This window comes from Salvelinus namaycush, chromosome 22 (assembly GCF_016432855.1).
Source record: "Salvelinus namaycush isolate Seneca chromosome 22, SaNama_1.0, whole genome shotgun sequence".
NCBI lineage: Eukaryota > Metazoa > Chordata > Actinopteri > Salmoniformes > Salmonidae > Salvelinus > Salvelinus namaycush.
Window position 1 is genome coordinate 10,109,856 of NC_052328.1, and position 18,469 is coordinate 10,128,324.

General features: G+C 44.0%; 1 protein-coding gene across 2 annotated transcripts in view; it reads right to left on the reverse strand.

The window, feature by feature from the left end:
* The window catches only part of LOC120017541 (TATA-binding protein-associated factor 172-like), a 69,558-nt gene that overhangs the window by 3,198 nt on the left and 47,891 nt on the right, over positions 1-18,469 (reverse strand). The window contains exons 25-34 of one of the 2 annotated variants that reach the window (XM_038960375.1): positions 14,429-14,630; positions 14,005-14,153; positions 13,117-13,269; positions 7,631-7,752; positions 2,456-2,623; positions 2,244-2,321; positions 2,026-2,155; positions 1,237-1,378; positions 903-1,033; positions 421-543 (exon numbers count right to left, since the gene is read on the reverse strand). In XM_038960375.1, the coding sequence (XP_038816303.1) occupies positions 421-543; positions 903-1,033; positions 1,237-1,378; positions 2,026-2,155; positions 2,244-2,321; positions 2,456-2,623; positions 7,631-7,752; positions 13,117-13,269; positions 14,005-14,153; positions 14,429-14,630 (1,398 nt within the window). The remainder of the gene's footprint in view (positions 1-420; positions 544-902; positions 1,034-1,236; positions 1,379-2,025; positions 2,156-2,243; positions 2,322-2,455; positions 2,624-7,630; positions 7,753-13,116; positions 13,270-14,004; positions 14,154-14,428; positions 14,631-18,469) is intronic. The other variant, XM_038960376.1, reaches the window with a different exon arrangement.

The following is an 18,469-nucleotide window of genomic DNA, read 5'->3' on the forward strand; positions in this document are numbered from 1 at the left end:
GGCGAAAAAATGTCATAATGTTTTGCATATCCCCCCCCCCCCCAGAGACACCCTCGGAGAGTGGGCTCACGGCCGGAGTCTGCCATTATCAACGGCGGCCCTGGAGAAATGACGGTTAAGTTCCTTGCTCAAGTGCACAGACAGGTTTTCACCTTGTCGGCTCTGGAATTCGAACTAGCAACCTGTCGGTTACTGACCCAACACTCTAAACGCTAGGCTACCTGCCACCTTCTACCATTTTCCATGCAGGTCACAAGTGGCAAAAAATGCCCCAGGCACAATCCACAAACTAAAAAGAAGGCAGTCACATACATTGACCTGTGTGTGTGTGTGTGTGTGTGTGTGTGTGTGTGTGTGTGTGTGTGTGTGTGTGTGTGTGTGTGTGTGTGTGTGTGTGTGTGTGTGTATATGTGTGTGTACCTGGAACACGTGGCCCGTGGCCTTCAGCTTGGGCTTCTCCTCTTCGTGGATGGAGGCTGTAGAGATGGTGTCCTCCACACTGACCTTGGCCCGGGACTTGGCAAAGTCCTCATACAGCTGAACCTGCAGACAGAGAGTGCGACGGCGTGTTTGAGGGGATCGGTTTGAGCAAGGTGAGGCGCAGAATTGCTCATCTTAAATCATATAATGAGTAGTTATTTGGGATGAACTGTAGATCAGTGATTCTACACAGTATGTCTGCAATGTAGTCAATCTCAAAATCCCACACAGATCAGGCTTTCATTTAATGGATTGTACCATTAACATTTGTTGCAGCAGCCTCAGATTTACTTTATATGGGGACTAGAAATCGGGAATAAAACACAGGGTAGGCCATCACAACAGACGTACTGCTGTTCTCTTCATATGAAGAGGCCGTCTATGTGACATTATAACAGTGTTTCAGAGGTTTCATAGTGTACCTGTAGAGGGCTGAGGTTGCAGTAGTAGTCCTGGATGATCTTGGGGGGCAGGTCCTGCAGCACGTCCTTCTTCATTCTCCTCAAGAGGAAGGGCAGCACCTGGCGATGCAGCGCCTCCATGGCCAGCACCCCTAGAGTGGAGGAGCGGAACAGTCACCACAAGAAACAAAAACACACCACCGTCGGTGTCAGATTCTTGGGGAAATCAAGTGTCGCAATATCGTCACAACCACGGTGCCAAATGAACGAGACCCAGCTTCCGTGCGCTCATTGTCAGGCATTCACAACTGGTGATTACACCAACATCAGAACAGAGAAAAAAACGGATCTTTACCGGCCTCTTGCTCGCGTGACGAGCTCTTGGCGTCACGGCTGGCCAGGATGGGCTTGCCATAGCGGGCAGCAAACTGGCGCTCTGTGCCCAGGAAGCCGGGCATGAGGAAGTCAAAGAGCGACCACAGCTCCAGAACATTATTCTGAGAGGCGGTAGAGGGAGAGAAAGAGTCCAAAAGTGAGAGAGTTGTATTAGAATTAAATAAACGCTGAGACTTGGAAGTAGTCCGACTGCTTGGACTGAACTCCTCTATAAAGGCTACAGCGGCAGACTGGCCAATAGGCTTTCACTGAATCTAACGTACATCACCATTAATGTCACATAGGCTTGGCATAATGTCCTCATTTCATCCACTAATAGACCCATCAATATAAAGACAATACGGCCAACCGCCCCACAGAGTGGAGGAAGGAATCATTAGGCCAGTATAGAGAAATGATTAGGCAACACTGATCTGATGCAGTGAGCACAGAACATTAACAAGCTCAAGAGGATCCTGGTCTTACAATAAAGTCTAGTAAAAACAAAAGGTGCTAAAAACCAAAACAAACACACTGCATCTCAGTGCAAGAGGCGTCACTACAGTCCCTGGTTCGAATCCAGACTGTATCACATTCGGCCGTGATTGGGAGTCCCATACAGTGGAGCACACTTGGCCCAGCGTCGTCCGGTTTTGGCCGGGGTAGGCCGTCATTGTAATTAAGAATTTGTTCTTAACGAACTTGCCTACTTAAATAAAGGTTCAATTAAAAAATACATATAATAATCGGCTGAAGTTTATGCGCCCACCTGGATGGGCGTTCCTGATAGGATGACTCGGAAGTTGGCCGCCAACTGCTTAATGGCCTTAGAGAGCTTGGTCTTCCCGTTCTTGATCACATGGCCCTCGTCGAGGATACAGTAATTGAATTTTATATTCCTGAAAATTAAAAATGGTATATATTATTTATAAAAATGACAGCCACCATTCCAAAGATATTTTTTTTTAAATAAAATAAATAAATAACCTAAAAAAGTCAATGTCGTTTCGTACAACATCGTAGGAGGCTACTACTAGGTTGTGCTTTTTCACTTGATGCTGTAACCTGCAATAGACAAAAACAATTATTTTAACCTCGTAATAATTTAAACAAATGATGATGCCGTGTTCTCCTACGCAATCTCTGTGGTGGAATCGTGTGTATGTTTGGGTGGGTGAGGGTCGGTCTAGGGGTCTTACCGTGCTCGCTCGGTGGGGGGTCCTGTGTAGTGCAGGGGGTTCAGGTACTCGTCGGTGCAGAACTTGCCCACCTCGTCCACCCAGTGACCCGTCAGGGTGGGGGGGCACACCACCAGAGAGGGCAGGGGGGTGCAGTCTGCTGCCTTGGTCTTGGCATACTCCTGCGCCCTGCACACAATTAATAGAACTCTTAACAACAGAGGCGCCTCCAATGTGCTGACGGTGTATAGTTTAGTCAAACAGTGGACACGTTCCAGGACGAATACATTGCAGTTGCCTGCCAGATTTCACAACGCCTGGATAGGTATTCAATCCAATCAAGCTTTATTTATATAGCACATTTCAGGCATGGATGCAACGATGTGTTTCACAGAAAAACAATTAAGAAAAACTACTATTTACTTCACACAAAAACAGATAGAAGAATCTTAATTTGTTCTAAAACTCACAGGCAGCCAGCACCCGTGCTGCAGCATTCTGTATGTTTTGCCCTTGACCAGTGGCTTTCTTGGGTTGACCAGACAGGAGAGCATTACAGTAGTCAAGCCTGCTTGTAAAAGCATGGATGAGTCTCTGTATCAGCCTGAGAGAGAAACAACCGCACCGTGGCAATGTTCCGCAGGTGGTAAAAATCTATTTTGGACACACACACACACACACACACACGTGTGATTGGAGTTCAAAATCTAAAGTTACACTTAGGTTTTTTACCTTCACTGCCTGTGAATTAAAATGTGCAGTCAGATTCTCTCTCTATGCTGTGGCTCCAACAATAAGTGCCTCGGTCTTGTCCGGATTTAGCTGGAGGAAGTTGTGAGCCATCCAAGTATTTAAAATCACCAATAGTCTAATTTCTGTGGAGCTAAAAATCCTCTGGTGACACAGAAACGTAAAGTTGTGTATCATTTGAGTAGCAGTGGAAATCAATGCTGTGCTTGCCAAGGGGTAACATACAGTGCATTCGGAAAGTATTCAGAACCCCTGACTTTCATATTTTGTTACGTTAGTCTTATAAAAATAAACAGGTTAAGAAATGTTTGCAAATGTATAAAACAAATACCTCATTTACATAAGTATTCAGACCCTTTGCTATGAGACTTGAAATTAAGCTCAGGTGCATCCTGTTTCTATTGATCATCCTTGAGATGTTTCTACAACTTGATTGGACTCCACCTGTGGTAAATTCAATTGATTGGACATGATTTGGAAAGGCACACACCTGTCTATATAAGGTCCCACAGTTAATAGTGCATGTCAGAGCAAAAACCAAGCCATGAGGTCAAAGGAATTGTCCGTAGAGGTTCGAGACAGGATTGTGTCGAGGCACAGATCTGGGGAAGGGTACGAAAATCTTTCTGCAGCACTGAAGGTTCCCAAGAACACAGTGGCATCTATCATTCTTAAATGGAAGAAGTTTTGAACCACCAAGACTCTTCCTAGAGCTGGCCACCCGGCCAAACTGAGCAATCGGGGGAGAAGGACCTTGGTCAGGGAAGTGACCAAGAACCCGATGGTCACTGACAGAGCTCCAGAGTTCCTCTGTGGAGATGGGAGAACATTCCAGGAGGAGAAACCTCTCTGCAGCACTCCACCAAATCAGGCTTTTATGGTAGAGATGGAAGCCACTCCTCAGTAAAAGGCACATGACAGCCCGCTTGGAGTTGGCCAAAAGGCACAGACTCTCAGACCATGAGAAACAAGATTCTCTGGTCTGATGAAACCAAGATTGAACCCTTTGGCCTGAATGCCAAGCGTCACGTCTGAAGGAAACCTGGTACCATCCCTACGGTGAAGCATGGTGGTGGCAGCATCATGCTGTGGGGATGTTTTTCAGCGGCAGGGACTGGGAGACTAGTCAGGATCGAGGGAAAGATGAACGGAGCAAAGTACAGAGAGATCCTTGATGAAAACCTGCTCCAGAGCACTCAGACTGGTTCACCTTCCAACCGGACAACAACCCTAAGCACACAGCTAAGACAATGCAGGTGTAGTTCGGGACAAGTCTCGGAATGTCCTTGAGTGGCCCAGCCAGAACCCGATCGAACATCTCTGGAGGGACCGGAAAATAGCTGTGCAACAACGCTCCCCATCCAACCTGACAGAGCTTGAGAGGATCTGCAGAGAAAAATGGGAGAAACTCCCCAAATACAGGTGGCAAGCTTGTAGAGCCATAACCAAAGACTCGAGGTGGTCATCGCTGCCAAAGGTGCTTCAACAAAGTACTGAGTAAATGGTCTGAATACTTATGTAAATGTGATATTTCAGTTTAGTTTTCATACATTTGCAAAAATGTATTAAAAAAACAGTTTTTGCTTTGTCATTATGGGGTATTGTGTGTAGATTCAGACAAAAAAAAAAAACTTATCCATTTTAGAATAAGGCTGTAACCTAACAAAATGTAAAAGAGGTCAAGGATCTGAATACTTTCGGAATGCACTGTATATCAAACCTCGCATCAGGTCTTGCCAGCCTAATGATTGGGATCTTATCTCTGAAACGCGTCACGTTTAATATGTGGAGGAAAGTTCAGACTTGCGGGGGTAGGATTTATCAGGCCATCAATGGAACACTCGAATGATTCTGATTATTAGTGATCATGTCAGAAAAATTTACCCGTCTTGCATTTCTAATTGCCTTGTTATATATGCCAAGATGCGCTCTCAGAATATCATAATTGACCAGCAACTGACTTTCTCCACTTCCGCTCTGCCTTTCTGCAATTTCTTATTAATTGATATGTTTCCTGACTCATCCAATTGGCCTTTTTTTAACCTTACAGGAGCTATGGCGTCAATGGTTGCCCTTAGTTTGCTATTAAAGTTAACTAAATCATCACAAGAGGAAGGCAGAATAGGTGATGGTGTGTTGTTCATACACTCAAAATCTGTAGCAACTTCAGAGGTGAGATAGTGTTTAGTACTACCCTGTGCAATGGGGAACAAGGTAGTAAAAAAACACAAGGAGATCAGACAAAGCAACATCAACAAGAGGATGTGTCAATAGAAAGCCCTTTGGTAATAACCAGGTCCAGAGCATGGCTGCAGTTATGGGTGGGTCCAGTGACATGTTGGATGAAGTCCATAGAGCTCAAAAGATTCATAAATTCAATTGCCTTGGAGTCAATCTCTGTCAACAATGATTTTATCATAGTTGAATGACAATAGTTCAAAGAAATCAGGAAATAAAATGGGGCAGTGCTTTGATGGCCAATGCAGGGTTATCACCAGCACTGGTGGCTGACATTTAAACAGTATAGCATGATGCTCAAAATACTTACAAAAGTCACCAAACTATATGTCCTTACAGCTGAGAGTATTAATTAAAAAAATAGAGGCTGTCACCCCACCCTTTACTGAGAGTATGAAAAGCTGTAGTCTGGGGGGGGCAACTCAATAACAGTAGAACTACAATCTGAAGACAGCCATGTTTCAGTGAGAAACATGCAATCCATTTTGCGCTCCGTAATGAGGTCATTCAACTAGTGATTTAACTAGTGATTGCTCTAACATTTAAAAGCTCCATATTCAATGAGTGTGGGCCACTCGAGGTAACCAATGGAAAAACGACCAAATGATTAACGTTACAACCAGATTTTCTGAAAGTCTCCAATTTACCAGAATGGTAGATGACAGTTTGTATAAACTCACTAGAAGGCAGAGTTAGAGGAACATAAATTAGGTTACAATAACCACAGTGCCATTTCCATGGGAGTTGATATGGTTTCCAAGTCCTCCGTTGCTTATTCTGACAGGGAGGACTGGAGCACTACCAGACACTGTCCGTCAGTCTCTAAAACGGTTTGCCATTGTCCTGGAAATATTCCTATAACCCCTGCAGTTAGGGTGAAATCCAGTCTCTTAAAAAGTGCCGTTGCGCCCACAGCAAATCAAAGTTGTCACAAAAGGAGACGTTCCTGTCCTTGCAAAGTTTCTTCAGGTACTCGTTGAGGGCAACGAGTCGGCTGAAACGTTCCGAACCCCTTCGGTAGCACGGGAGGGGGCCAGAGAGAATTATTCTCTTCCCTGTGCTAGCGAAGGTGTTACCATTTTTTGTGTAGTACTCCCTCAGATCACCTAAAGCGAAGGTCGTTAAAACCTTTGTCAATAATGGAGTAGTTGGCCAGAATTGTTTGGCAGGAGGGAGTTGATGTCATGGAAACGGGCTCCTGTGTGACAGTGGTCTTTGGGTCGGTCCACAGAGGCTTCGAGCCAGGCTAGCCTGATTCTTCTCACCAGCAACAGTGGATGGCGTCGGAAAACCCCAGGAAGGTGGCGGCTGGCCCGAGATCCTTCTGTCTCGAGTCAGCGACCTGCTAAACTGTGGTGGCCATGTAGGAGGGTGCCACTGGCTGTTGGTATATTCCCAGGATCCGTGTTGACTTCCGGGCTGGGTGGTCTGTATCAAGCAGGGGAAAGCTGTTTGATAGCGGAATCGGATCTTCTCGGATATATGAAGAGTGGCCAGACTGCCTCCCCGATCTCCTACGGCTTGCGAGATCCAGTCGCCAATGGGCCGCAGAGTTGAGCTTAATATCTAGCCATTGGATTGGGACAGATCAACGCCGCCTGACTCAGACAGCTTAGCTATAAGAGGCACTTAAAAACAGGTTTGGTTTGCCTGGGCTACGGTAAGAAAATAGGTAATCCGCTTCTCATAGCTGAAGGATCTCTTTCCCTTAAGCTGCTTGGTGGTGGTGCATATAGGGCAGACCAATCCCAGTCCATTTGACAGTTCCACAATCTTGTGATTGTGTGGAAATCAAAACACCTAAAGCATTTGTGCCCAGCCGTGGGAAAAAAACATTGGTGGGCTTGCACTGCTAGCATTAGCCTGCTCTGTTTTCATGACGGCTAGCAGCTAACTGCTACTTATTAAGAGGATTCCGCAACACAAACCTGCAGTCCCAGCCGTAAAGGCTAACCGCGTCACGGAATTCAATAAAACTTGAAAAAATATTTGTTGAAAACGATTTAATAAAAAATAAACCAAATGTAGACAGTACACTGTTCTGTTGCGTGCTCTGATGACGTCTGGTAACCACATATGATATAGCAATCTGATGCCCGACTGCACAGTCGATGACATGACATGCAACCGTTGATTGATGCATGCAGTGCAACTGCAATATAGTCGGCCTGGAAAACAACCTGTTTGTGTGGTCATGCAGTTAAGTACCTGAGGTAGTGGTCCCCTGCTAGGATGCAGATGGACTGCAGGGTCTTGCCCAGGCCCATGTCGTCACACAGGATACCATGCAGCTTGTACTTATTCAGGAAGGACAGCCAGTTCACTCCGTCCTGGAAAGATCAAAGTCATTGAAACGGTCCATCAAATTAGTCATTTTAATAACCTTATCAATCACATTCTGCATACTAGCTAAGGCAGGGTGGGACAATGATGTGACTCAATGAGCTGTTGCACTGCATTTCATGCCACACCGTGTGAAGTGACGAGTGAAAGAATTCATACAAACATTGTCACTGTGCTGACATTTTGCGTATGACTACATCACAGGCAGAATCACTGATCTACAAATCACTTTTCCATTAGAGAGATGGATGTTGGGCACAAAGCCCATCCATTCAACCACTTTAAAATGTGTGTTCTGTTCAAAAGCCATTTGTCAGCAGCAGCTGCCCTCCCTGCTACATTTAAAGCAAACCCTATTTGTAGAGGCTGGCAGAAAACGATGAGACGGAAGATAAAGTGGAAAGTGCTGAATTGCTTGCAGAGTTATTTAACTAGTTAGAGACAAGGCCATCCCTCATCTTTTAGTCCTGGAGCATATCTGAGGAGTAGTGGATATCACACACACACACACACACACACTTTCCAGCCCTGTTCCTTGAGAGCTACCGTTCTGTCGATTTTCACTCCAACCCTAATCTACAGCAGCTGAATGCTTCTTGATTAGAGTTGAATCAAGAGTTATTCAGCCATGGCATTGTAAACATTCTTGTTTGATGAGCTAGCTGCTAGTTAACGTTAGCATAACTAGCTAGCTACTTCTGTGCAATTTACGTTTTTGGCTGTTATCTAAAGAAATGCCCTTGGAATGCGTTTATGGATGAACTTTCTGTACATTTTCATTCGAAACTGCATGCATAATGGGTGTTTAAGCAACACAAGAGACAGCAGCAAGCAGTTGCTGTTGAGTAGTCTGAGACCGAGAGCACACTACGGTTGTCACTAGTTACCACAGCCACAGTCAAAATTGGCTATACCGTAAAAATGAATGAACACAACAATTTGCTTTTTGGTCTTAATTTAAAGGTTAGGCATAAGGTTAGCAGTGTGGTTAAGATTAAAATCAGATTTAATAGCCACCAAAAAATATAACTAAACCAAAATATACCAGAGCCTGTCGTTTCCAATTGGAACAGACGAGTCATAGTGGGCAGAGCCAAGCACGAACTAGCGAGATCCTATTGGCGCGATCTGCATATTTGCGTTATGGAACACCTCCTGAAGTGCGCAATAACTCAATTCGCCTTTGCACTTCTAAACAACGTGATTTTTTGAAAGGGCAAAGTCTACAAACGAAATCTACAAAAATAAATATTAAAAAACAGTCCACTCCGTTCATAAACAGTTTTGGGAACAGAAAACTATTGAAATCAAAATGTTTCATTGATGAGAAAATGTGCTGAACGTCGGCCAAAATCAATCTCATCCAACTACCAGCCAGTGGGCTTCCTCTTCCTCTATCATATGTTTGGTAGTGAGTGGAAACGCCAAACGGATGCTTCACATTTATACATCCGGCGAATTATCTGTCTCTGTCTCATTGTTCCATCTGTGGATTAGTCATAATTATTACTTTGTGCTTGTGGTAACTACTGACAACCGCACAGCAGAGCGTATTGTGCTTAACATTTCAAAGGTTAACTGTGATTAACGCGTTAACTTTGATAGCCCTTACAATAATAATAAATTTGACTTTGTTGTATAGTAAATCTATTGATAAACTGGGTAAATCAAGATGTAGTTTAGGCCTACTTACAATACAGGGGAAAGCATATTCAATGAATGCATGCATTGAGTTACTGAGCTTGTTTTGGCAAATGTCAGTAGAGTGTTTGTCATCTGTAACATATGGAATTGTTTTAAGTTGTTCATACCATGGATTTAGCTATTGATTTTGAATTTTAGGACCCCTTTCGGAATAAAAAAATAGTGATAAAATATTGAATTTGGCCTACAACTATAGCCCATAGAAACACATGGAATAACACATTCCTAAAACGGCAAAGACAGTAAAAAAATTACACATAAGGAATACGATTTAAGTGTCTGTCCTATACCTAGGAGATATAAGAAAGCTCAGGAAATTTGTATTTTTTTGACATATTTAACCCCTTATTTTTGTTGGCACAAAACTACCTTAATTTGTTTGTGTGGGTTACCTTCAGACGAGTCCTGTGAAACTTGTGGGGGTCATAGAGCAAAACAGAGAACCCCATCATGTTCGTGAGAGTCTTCCCTTTCCATAGAGTCAAACCGTTCGGACGCTACAGACGTTTGTGAGAATACCGATTTTCAGGATGTCTGACAAACACCGCTGTAGCTCTGCCACCTTCCACCGCACATGCTGAAGGCCAACATCCCTAGCTCAAATATACATCTAGCTTAAAATGTATGGATTTTGATTGGTATTTTTATTATAATGTTACTTAGATTGACGCACAGCTGCATCAATAGACTCAAGGATATATATATATATATATTTTTTTTTATATATATATATTTTTTAATCGGCCTATAGGTTAATTTGCATAATTTTGTGTCATTAAATTGGTGTCAGAATATAACAAACCCGTCAGTCAAAAACAAAGTGTTGGATCCGACTGGAATTCTTATTTTGACGAAAATAGTAAAGTACAGTGAGTTTAGAGTTAGAAAGTAGCTTGAGTAACGTCAACTAATGGCTCAGTCTAGTCAGAGCGAGCTATGAGCAAGCCAGAGCGGAGACTTACTGCTAGGCAACAAGCCAGAGCGGAGACTTACTGCTAGGCAACAAGCCAGAGCGGAGACTTGCTGCTAGGCAACAAGCCAGAGCGGACACTTGCTGCTAGGCAACAAGCCAGAGCGGACACTTGCTGCTAGGCAACAAGCCAGAGCGGACACTTGCTGCTAGGCAACTCAGACGCAGGCTGAAGCAGCGGAGCAGAGAGAGAAAGGAGACGCATGCAACAGCTAACAGCTAAGCTAGCGACCCAAAACGTGTCAGCATTTCTCTATTGGTTTTCATATCCACCTTCTTTCGTTGTCCAGAAGCCAAAGGCAAAATCCTAGTCATATTAACCCATCCTAGTTGTTGCATATATAGATTTCCCCTCTTTCTAAGTCAACGGAGATGTTTCTCTTAAACCACTCCATCAGGTGCATCTTTTAGATCAATGTTTTCCCGCAAATTGTACGCCTTACTTCGTCTGCTTCATTACAGTAGTTGCACGTTCAATAATATGAGACGATCGGCTCGCTATTGTCGCATGTTTTTAAAGCTTTTAATGACACATTTCCATTCCTTGTACCCATGCTAGGGTGTTAGGTCACGTGACAATCTTGACTGAGGATTCTGCTGTTTGACTCTGGTGCGCACTTTCTAAATCATAAAAATGTTGGCACATTCGTTAACATGTTGTGAATAATGTGTAAATGTCAATTTTGTCTGATAAACCACTCATGAGCATGTCTCTGATATCGGGGAGCGCACAATCAGTGGGGCCAGAGCGGTTTTACGCTTCTTCCAAAAACTTTTCGCTGGAAGTGAGAAAGCTAAAAAAACGCCTGAGTGAGATATACATCTGACGAAACGGCAAAAAAAAATTATATATATATATATCACTACACAAGTCAAATTCTTGGGAACATTTTGCTATGCTGCTGTCAAGATTTCATGCAATCTTACAATCTCACCTTTGCTAGAGTAGCTATCAGGAAGGTTAGCCGCCACCGCAGACGGTTTTAGAGCAGGTGGGCACAAGAAAAATAAGAGAATGTTGAGTCAAATTACATAAGTGTCTGTTAGAAGCACACTAAAACCCTACAGTATTACCTCTGGTTAGTACTGTAGCATATGTGTGTGACTAATTGCATTAGTAGGCCAAAATAAATAACTTAAGTGGAAAAAGCCTAATTGGTCAATGATTTATTGCGTACAACACAAAATGTATACAGTACAGGTGCATACCGTAAAACTTCAATTAATAGCCCAGGCTTTTATTTGCTTCAATCACTGGACACAACAGACTATTTCCTTAATGCACACAGCTTTGTTCATTTGCATAGTTCATTGTTTATTTCCAGCTTTTTAATCAATTCCTTAATTTCCTGCACTAATGTGTTATCATTTACACCCTTTTTTTAATTAAGACAAACTTCCTTGACAGAATTATTATCCTCTGACTGTGCATTTTTCGGCAGATCTCACTTTCACCACTAGATGGCGATCGGCCAATTTCTTGGGGTCTGTACTTTCTTGGGGTCTGTATTGAATTTTTGTGCTTGCCAGTTAGCTATCATCCAGTAGCTAGCAGTTACTTACTGGCGATAAAAACAGCTGATTGCCATAATTCAGTAATGACTTGGAAAAGTTATATAATATGACACATCAAACATTAAACCTCGTAAACAAGTCACGGTAACCTCGTAAACAATTAATTTAGACAGGGCATTAATTTAAAACAGGCATTTATATTGCTGAAATGTGTAACATTGCCCGGCTACTAAAAATAGGACAAGTGGCTATTTGAGACTCAGTGTTTAATTGAAGTTTTACGGTATGTAAACATATTTAATTCTATTTCATTTTAACATGCTCATATTATTGTATAACCCTTGAAAATGTCATGTTGATAGGACTTTCCTATCTTGAGATATTTGAGTTTGTTTATTAATCCGAGTCCACTTGTGTCATTATGGAAAAGGCTCTGCCATTGACCGGTGCATTATCTCCTGTGACCTTTTGACCCAGAATTCGTACACACAAATTGTAATATCTCAGCAATGGTAAGGCCTACAGACATTAAACAAAATGCACTGTGCTTCAGAGTTGTATCATGTGGTATGCTCAGTTCAGCAATGTTATTTTACCCCCTACCCATGCATAGTACTTTCCTTCAACTAATTTGACTGTTTGGATGAATTTAACTGTTTGTTAACCGATTAATGGGGGTTTGTTAGTCGGCTGCAAAAATGACTGATATTTCCATCCCTACTTTAGCTGTAAGCTAGCTAGCAAAGTTAGCTTTCTGTGAATGCTGAATGTTATCTTGCTAGCTAACTAGCGAGCCAACGGTATCAGTCTTTGTGCCGTAGCCTGTATGGACATTGTTTTGCCGAACAGGAAATTAATTTAGGGTTCAACATTTTTGCATTATACAAGTGTGATAAATGATGTGCAGCATGAGTGGGTAGCAAGATGCAGCCTATAGGTTCCTTGAGGAAAGATAGCTTGCAGCAGCTTGACACAACAGGCACAGTGCGCTCGCGCTATAAAGGAGATCTCAGCTGCACCTATAGTCAAGGGCTGTTAGCCGATCGATTATGAAAATGGCTAATATTGGCCGACCAATTGTTGGTCGAATTCTAACACCCACAAAATGCAAATGCACACATAAACACACGTAAAAAAAAATAAAGGCCATGTAAACACACACCTGCTGATACTTGCGGAGCTCAGCCTTGATGGGCACAGGGATCTTGTAGTTCTCCAACTTCCTGCTGTCCAGCAGCTGTTCCATGAAGTGACGCTCTCTGGCCTTCTGGCGAATCAGATCATCCGACATGGTGGGAGGATCCGGGATACCCGCCTACGTTAACAAATAATAATAAAAAGGCAGACTCAAAACCCTTTTCACACCACTAACCTGAACCAAGCCCAGCTGTACTTTGCTGACCTGGTTTCACATCCACCATAGTTGCTGGAACCTTGCTGGAAATAATGAAAAAATTAAATACCTGAGCGCATTACAATTGTGGTCAGCATAGTGTGATAGTGTGAAAAGGGTGTAAGATATCCAAACAAACATTACCAGGTGCCAACATTTTTTATATGGGAGTCAACTGTGTCTGGGCGGTATGGGAGGTCATTCGGGTGACATTCAGCCGTCCCGATTCTGCAGTGCATCTGATTCATTACTCCCACTTAATCTCTCTGATTGAAGTCAACCAATGACCCAATGAACACTTAACCGCTGACAGATGTCAATGTCGCCATGAAGAAAAAAAGCCCAACTTCATTAGAGCACACACACACATCCTCCAAATGACAATCACATAAAATATTCAGCATAGGAAAATAGTGAGATACTGCCCTCTATTGGGCAAAAGGCAAATAACCAAATTTGCACAGTAGGAAGTAACACCGAAGATCTAGCGAGCGTTTGAAATCGACTACACTGCAGTCGGACTGCGCAGAATCACAGATCTACAAATTACCTGGCATCCCAAAAAAGACTAAATAACTACTCCCAAATAACTACTTGCTCAAACAAATCTCCTTAAAACATACTGTCTATGCTGTATTGTTCGGTGTGTGTGTTTACCTCCAGTGGTAGCAGGCGGATGAGGGTGGCGAAGCACTGCGTGGCCATGAAACGGACGCTGTCACTGGGGTCACTCATGCGGCCCAGCACCGGCACCACCAGCAGCACAATGTACGGCACAATGTCCACATCCAACTGCTCCATCACACCTGGGGAGCGGTGGCCAAGGGGTCAAGGACAACCAACCACAAGACACCAACTCCCCTGGTTTCAATATTACACCCATTCTTTCAGTTATGTCAGGTCTTGTGGGGTTTTGGGTTCAATTCATGGTGGGGTCACATTTACAAAAAAATGTATGCATGCACTCAATATACTGTTGGATAAAGTGTCTGCTACATGGCATGTCATTTTTCTATCTTATATAAAAACCATTGGTTGTTTGCCCATATACGGGAACATGTCTGACACGTATGAAGGATACAGGCCATGGCCTCGATGGCCCCCTCCTGCTTAGTGCCATCCTCGATGCACCCCAGCCAGGGCAGCACACGTTCCAGGAACAGGTGCATGGTCTCCATGGTAGCGATCTTACTGAGCACACCAACGCAGCGCGCCGCCATGTGACGCACGGCCGTGTACGGGTGCTGCAGACAGGTGAACAGGTGGGGCAGGTGCTCCAACAACTGAAACACAGAGGGGAAGAACTTATCAGACAGACAATACAGTAAATGCGCTATTCTGAGACATTACGCTCCAAAATCAAAGTTTGTCTGATGTTTTCATGTCAAAGTCGAGAGATAAACGCACGTCCCAGAACACAAGGTGGTGTTTTGGATTGTGGCAAGTGATGTACATGCCACAATTCAAAACACCACCACGTAATTTCCAGATACCGGTGCTCATCTTCACCATTAATTTTGGCTTGAGGCATACAGTGCCTTTGGAAAGTATTCAGTCCCCTTGACTTTTCCCCATTTTATTACATTACAGACTTATTCTAAAATGGATTAAAACACCCCAAAAATCCTCAGTAATCTACACACAATACCTCATAATGAAAAAGCGTAAACAGGTTTTGAAATTTTTGCAAATGTATAAAAAATAAATAAATACCTTATTTACATAAGTATTCAGACCATTTGCTATGAGACATGAAATTCAGCTCAGGTGCATCCCGTTTCCATTGATCATCCTTGAGATGTTTCTACAACTTGATTGGAGTCCATTTGTGGTAAATTAAACTGATTTGACATGATTTGGAAAAGGCACACACCTGTCTATAAGTCCCACAGTTGACAGTGCATGTCAGAGCAAAATCCAAGCTACGATGTCGAAGGAATTGTCCGTAGAGCGCCGAGACAGGATCGTGTCGAGGAACAGATCTGGGGAAGGGTACCAACAAAAATGTCTGCAGCATTGAACGTCCCCAAGAACACAGTGGCCTCCATCATTCTTAAATGGAAGAAGTTTGGAACCACCAAGACTCTTCCTAAAGGAGGCTATCCTGTCAAACTGAGCAATCGGGGGAGAAGGGCCTTAGTCAGGGAGGTGACCAAGAACCCGATGGTCACTCTGACAGAGCTCCAGAGTTCCTCTGTGGAGATGAGAGGACCTTGCAGAAGGACAACCATCTCTGGAGCACTCCACCCATCAGGCCTTTATGTTAGAGATGGAAGCCACTCCTCAGGAAAAGGCACATGACAGCCCGCTTGGAGTTTGCCAAAAGGCACCTAATGGACTCTCAGACCATGAGAAACAAGATTCTCTGGTCTGATGAAAGCAAGACTGAACTCTTTGGCCTAAATGCCAAGCATCACGTCTGGAGGAAACTTGGCACCATCCCTACGGTGAAGCACGGTGGTGGATGCATCATGCTGTGGAGATGTTTTTCAGTGGTAGGCACTGGGAGACTAGTCAGGATCGATGCAAAGCTGTACGAAGCAAAGTACAGAGATCCTTGATGAAAACCTGCTCCAGAGTAATCAGGACCTCAGACTGGGGCAACGGTTCATCTTCCAACAGGACAACGACCCTAAGCACACAGCCAAGACAACGCAGGAGTTGCTTCGGGACAAGTCTCAATGTCCTTGAGTGGCCCAGCCAGAGCCCGGACTTGAAGCCAATCGAACATCTCTGGAGACCTGAAAATAGATGTGCAGCAATGCTCTCCATCCATCCATTGAGAGGACCTGCAGAGAAGAATGGGAGAAACTCCCGAAATACAGGTGTGCCAAGCTTGTGTGCCAAGCTTGTAGAGTTACACCCAAGAAGACTTTTTCGTATATATCTTAATCTCACTTTCTATCTACGAACTAAATATACTTTCCTGCAACCCGCCTCATCCAATGTGGTACGGATCTGCTATTTTTATTCCTTATAACTGGAACTTCCATCAGGAGCTAGCCAGCTAACTAGCTACTAGTCTTTGTTAGCCACGGCTAGAGGTCTTCACCTTCTTCCTCGGTCACCAGCCAGCCACCACTCAGCCTTAGCTCGGACAACGCATGCCAGTCTGCACAGCGTGATATCAACCCAGAGCATATCGGACTGCTTTCCTCTACCATATCACCGGATTGCTGCCGCTCTGAATCATTACACCGGATCATCACAGCTAGCTAGCTGCAAATGAGTGACTACTGTTAGCTAACGCCTCTGTCCCGAAGCAAGCACTAGCTAGCATTGAACTAGCCTCGAGCTAGGCACATATACATGCAAATTCTAGGGCTACAATATCTCCTTTGCCAACTGGACTGGACCCTTTTTTGTCGACACAGAGCCCTGCCGATCCATCTCGACTTGACTGCCGACGTGACTGCCCGATGTGGTCTCAACAGGCTATTCTGTCACGATGTCGCCGAAAAACCATCTACTAGCCCCGGCCCGCTAGATTTTCTGAACGCTGTGTCCCCTGCTCGCCTAGCGTAGTAGTGACTACTGAACAGCACCCTGACTCACCTATTGCTGCTCTTTTGACCCTATGATCACTCGGCTACACAGCTGATTCCCCCTGAACTGTTTCAATAACACGGTACCTAATATTTTTTACCTGTCGGCCCCAGCCTCGAACTCAGGTCCTGTATGTACCTAACTGATCCGCTCTGCCCATTTCATCACCATTTATCCGTTGTTGTCTTAGCTCTACTGATCAACACCTGTGATTGCTTTATGCCTCTCTCGAATGTCAATATGCCTTGTTCTACTGCTGTTTTGGCTAGTTCTTATTGTTTTATTTCACTGTAGAGCTCTCATTACCGCTCAAAATACCTTAGATAGCTCTTTTGTCCCACCCCACACACATGCAGAGACCTCACCTGGCTTAACTAGTGCCTCCAGAGACGAAACCTCTCTCATCATCACTCAACGCCTAGGTTTACCTCCACTGCATTCACAACCTACCATACCTTTGTCTGTACATTATGCCCTGAATCTATTCTACCACGCCCAGAAATAGGCTCCTTTTATTCTCTGTCCCCAACGCACTAGACGACCAGTTCTTATAGCCTTTAGCCGTACCCTTATCCTACTTCCCCTCTGTTCCTCTGGTGATGTAGAGGTTAACCCAGGCCCTGTAGCCCCCAGTTCCAATCCTATTCCCCAGGCACTATCATTTGTTGACTTCTGTAACCGTAAAAGCCTTAGTTCTGTCTTGCTATCCAGGTCTGTGCCCAAACAGTTCGAGCTTCTACTTTTAAAAATCCACCTTTCCACAAATAAGTCTTTCACTGTTGCCGCTTGTTATAGACCCCCCTCAGCCCTGTTCACCATATGTGAATTACTTGCACCCCATTTATCTTCAGAGTTTGTACTGTTAGGTGACCTAAACTGGGACATGCTTAACACCCCGGCCGTCCTACAATCTAAACTAGATGCCCTCAATCTCACACAAATTATCAAGGAACCTACCAGGTACAACCCTAAATCCATAAACACGGGCACCCTCAGATATCATCCTGACCAACCTGCCCTCTAAATACACCTCTACCGTCTTCAACCAGGATCTTAGCGATCACTGCCTCATTGCCTGCGTCCATAATGGGTCCGCGGTCAAACGACCACACCTCATCACTATCAAACGCTCCCTAAAACACTTCAGAGAGCAGGCCTTTCTAAATTGACCTGGCCCGGGTATCCTGGAAGGATGTTGACCTCATTCCGTCAGTAGAGTATACCTGGTTATTCTTTAAAAGTGCTTTCCTCACCATCTTAAATAAGCATACCCCATTCAAAAACATGTAGAACTAAGAACAGATATAGCCCTTGGTTCACTCCAAACCTGACTGCACAAAAACATCCTGTGGCGTACTGCATTAGCATCGAATAGCCCCCGCGATATGCAACTTTTCAGGGAAGTTAGGAACCAATATACACAGGCAGTTAGGAAAGCAAAGGCTAGCTTTTTCAAGCAGAAATTTGCATCCTGTAGAACAAACTCCAAAAAGTTCTGGGACACTGTAAAGTCCATGGAGAATAAGAGCACCTCCTCCCAGCTGCCCACTGCACTGAGGCTAGGAAACACTGTCAC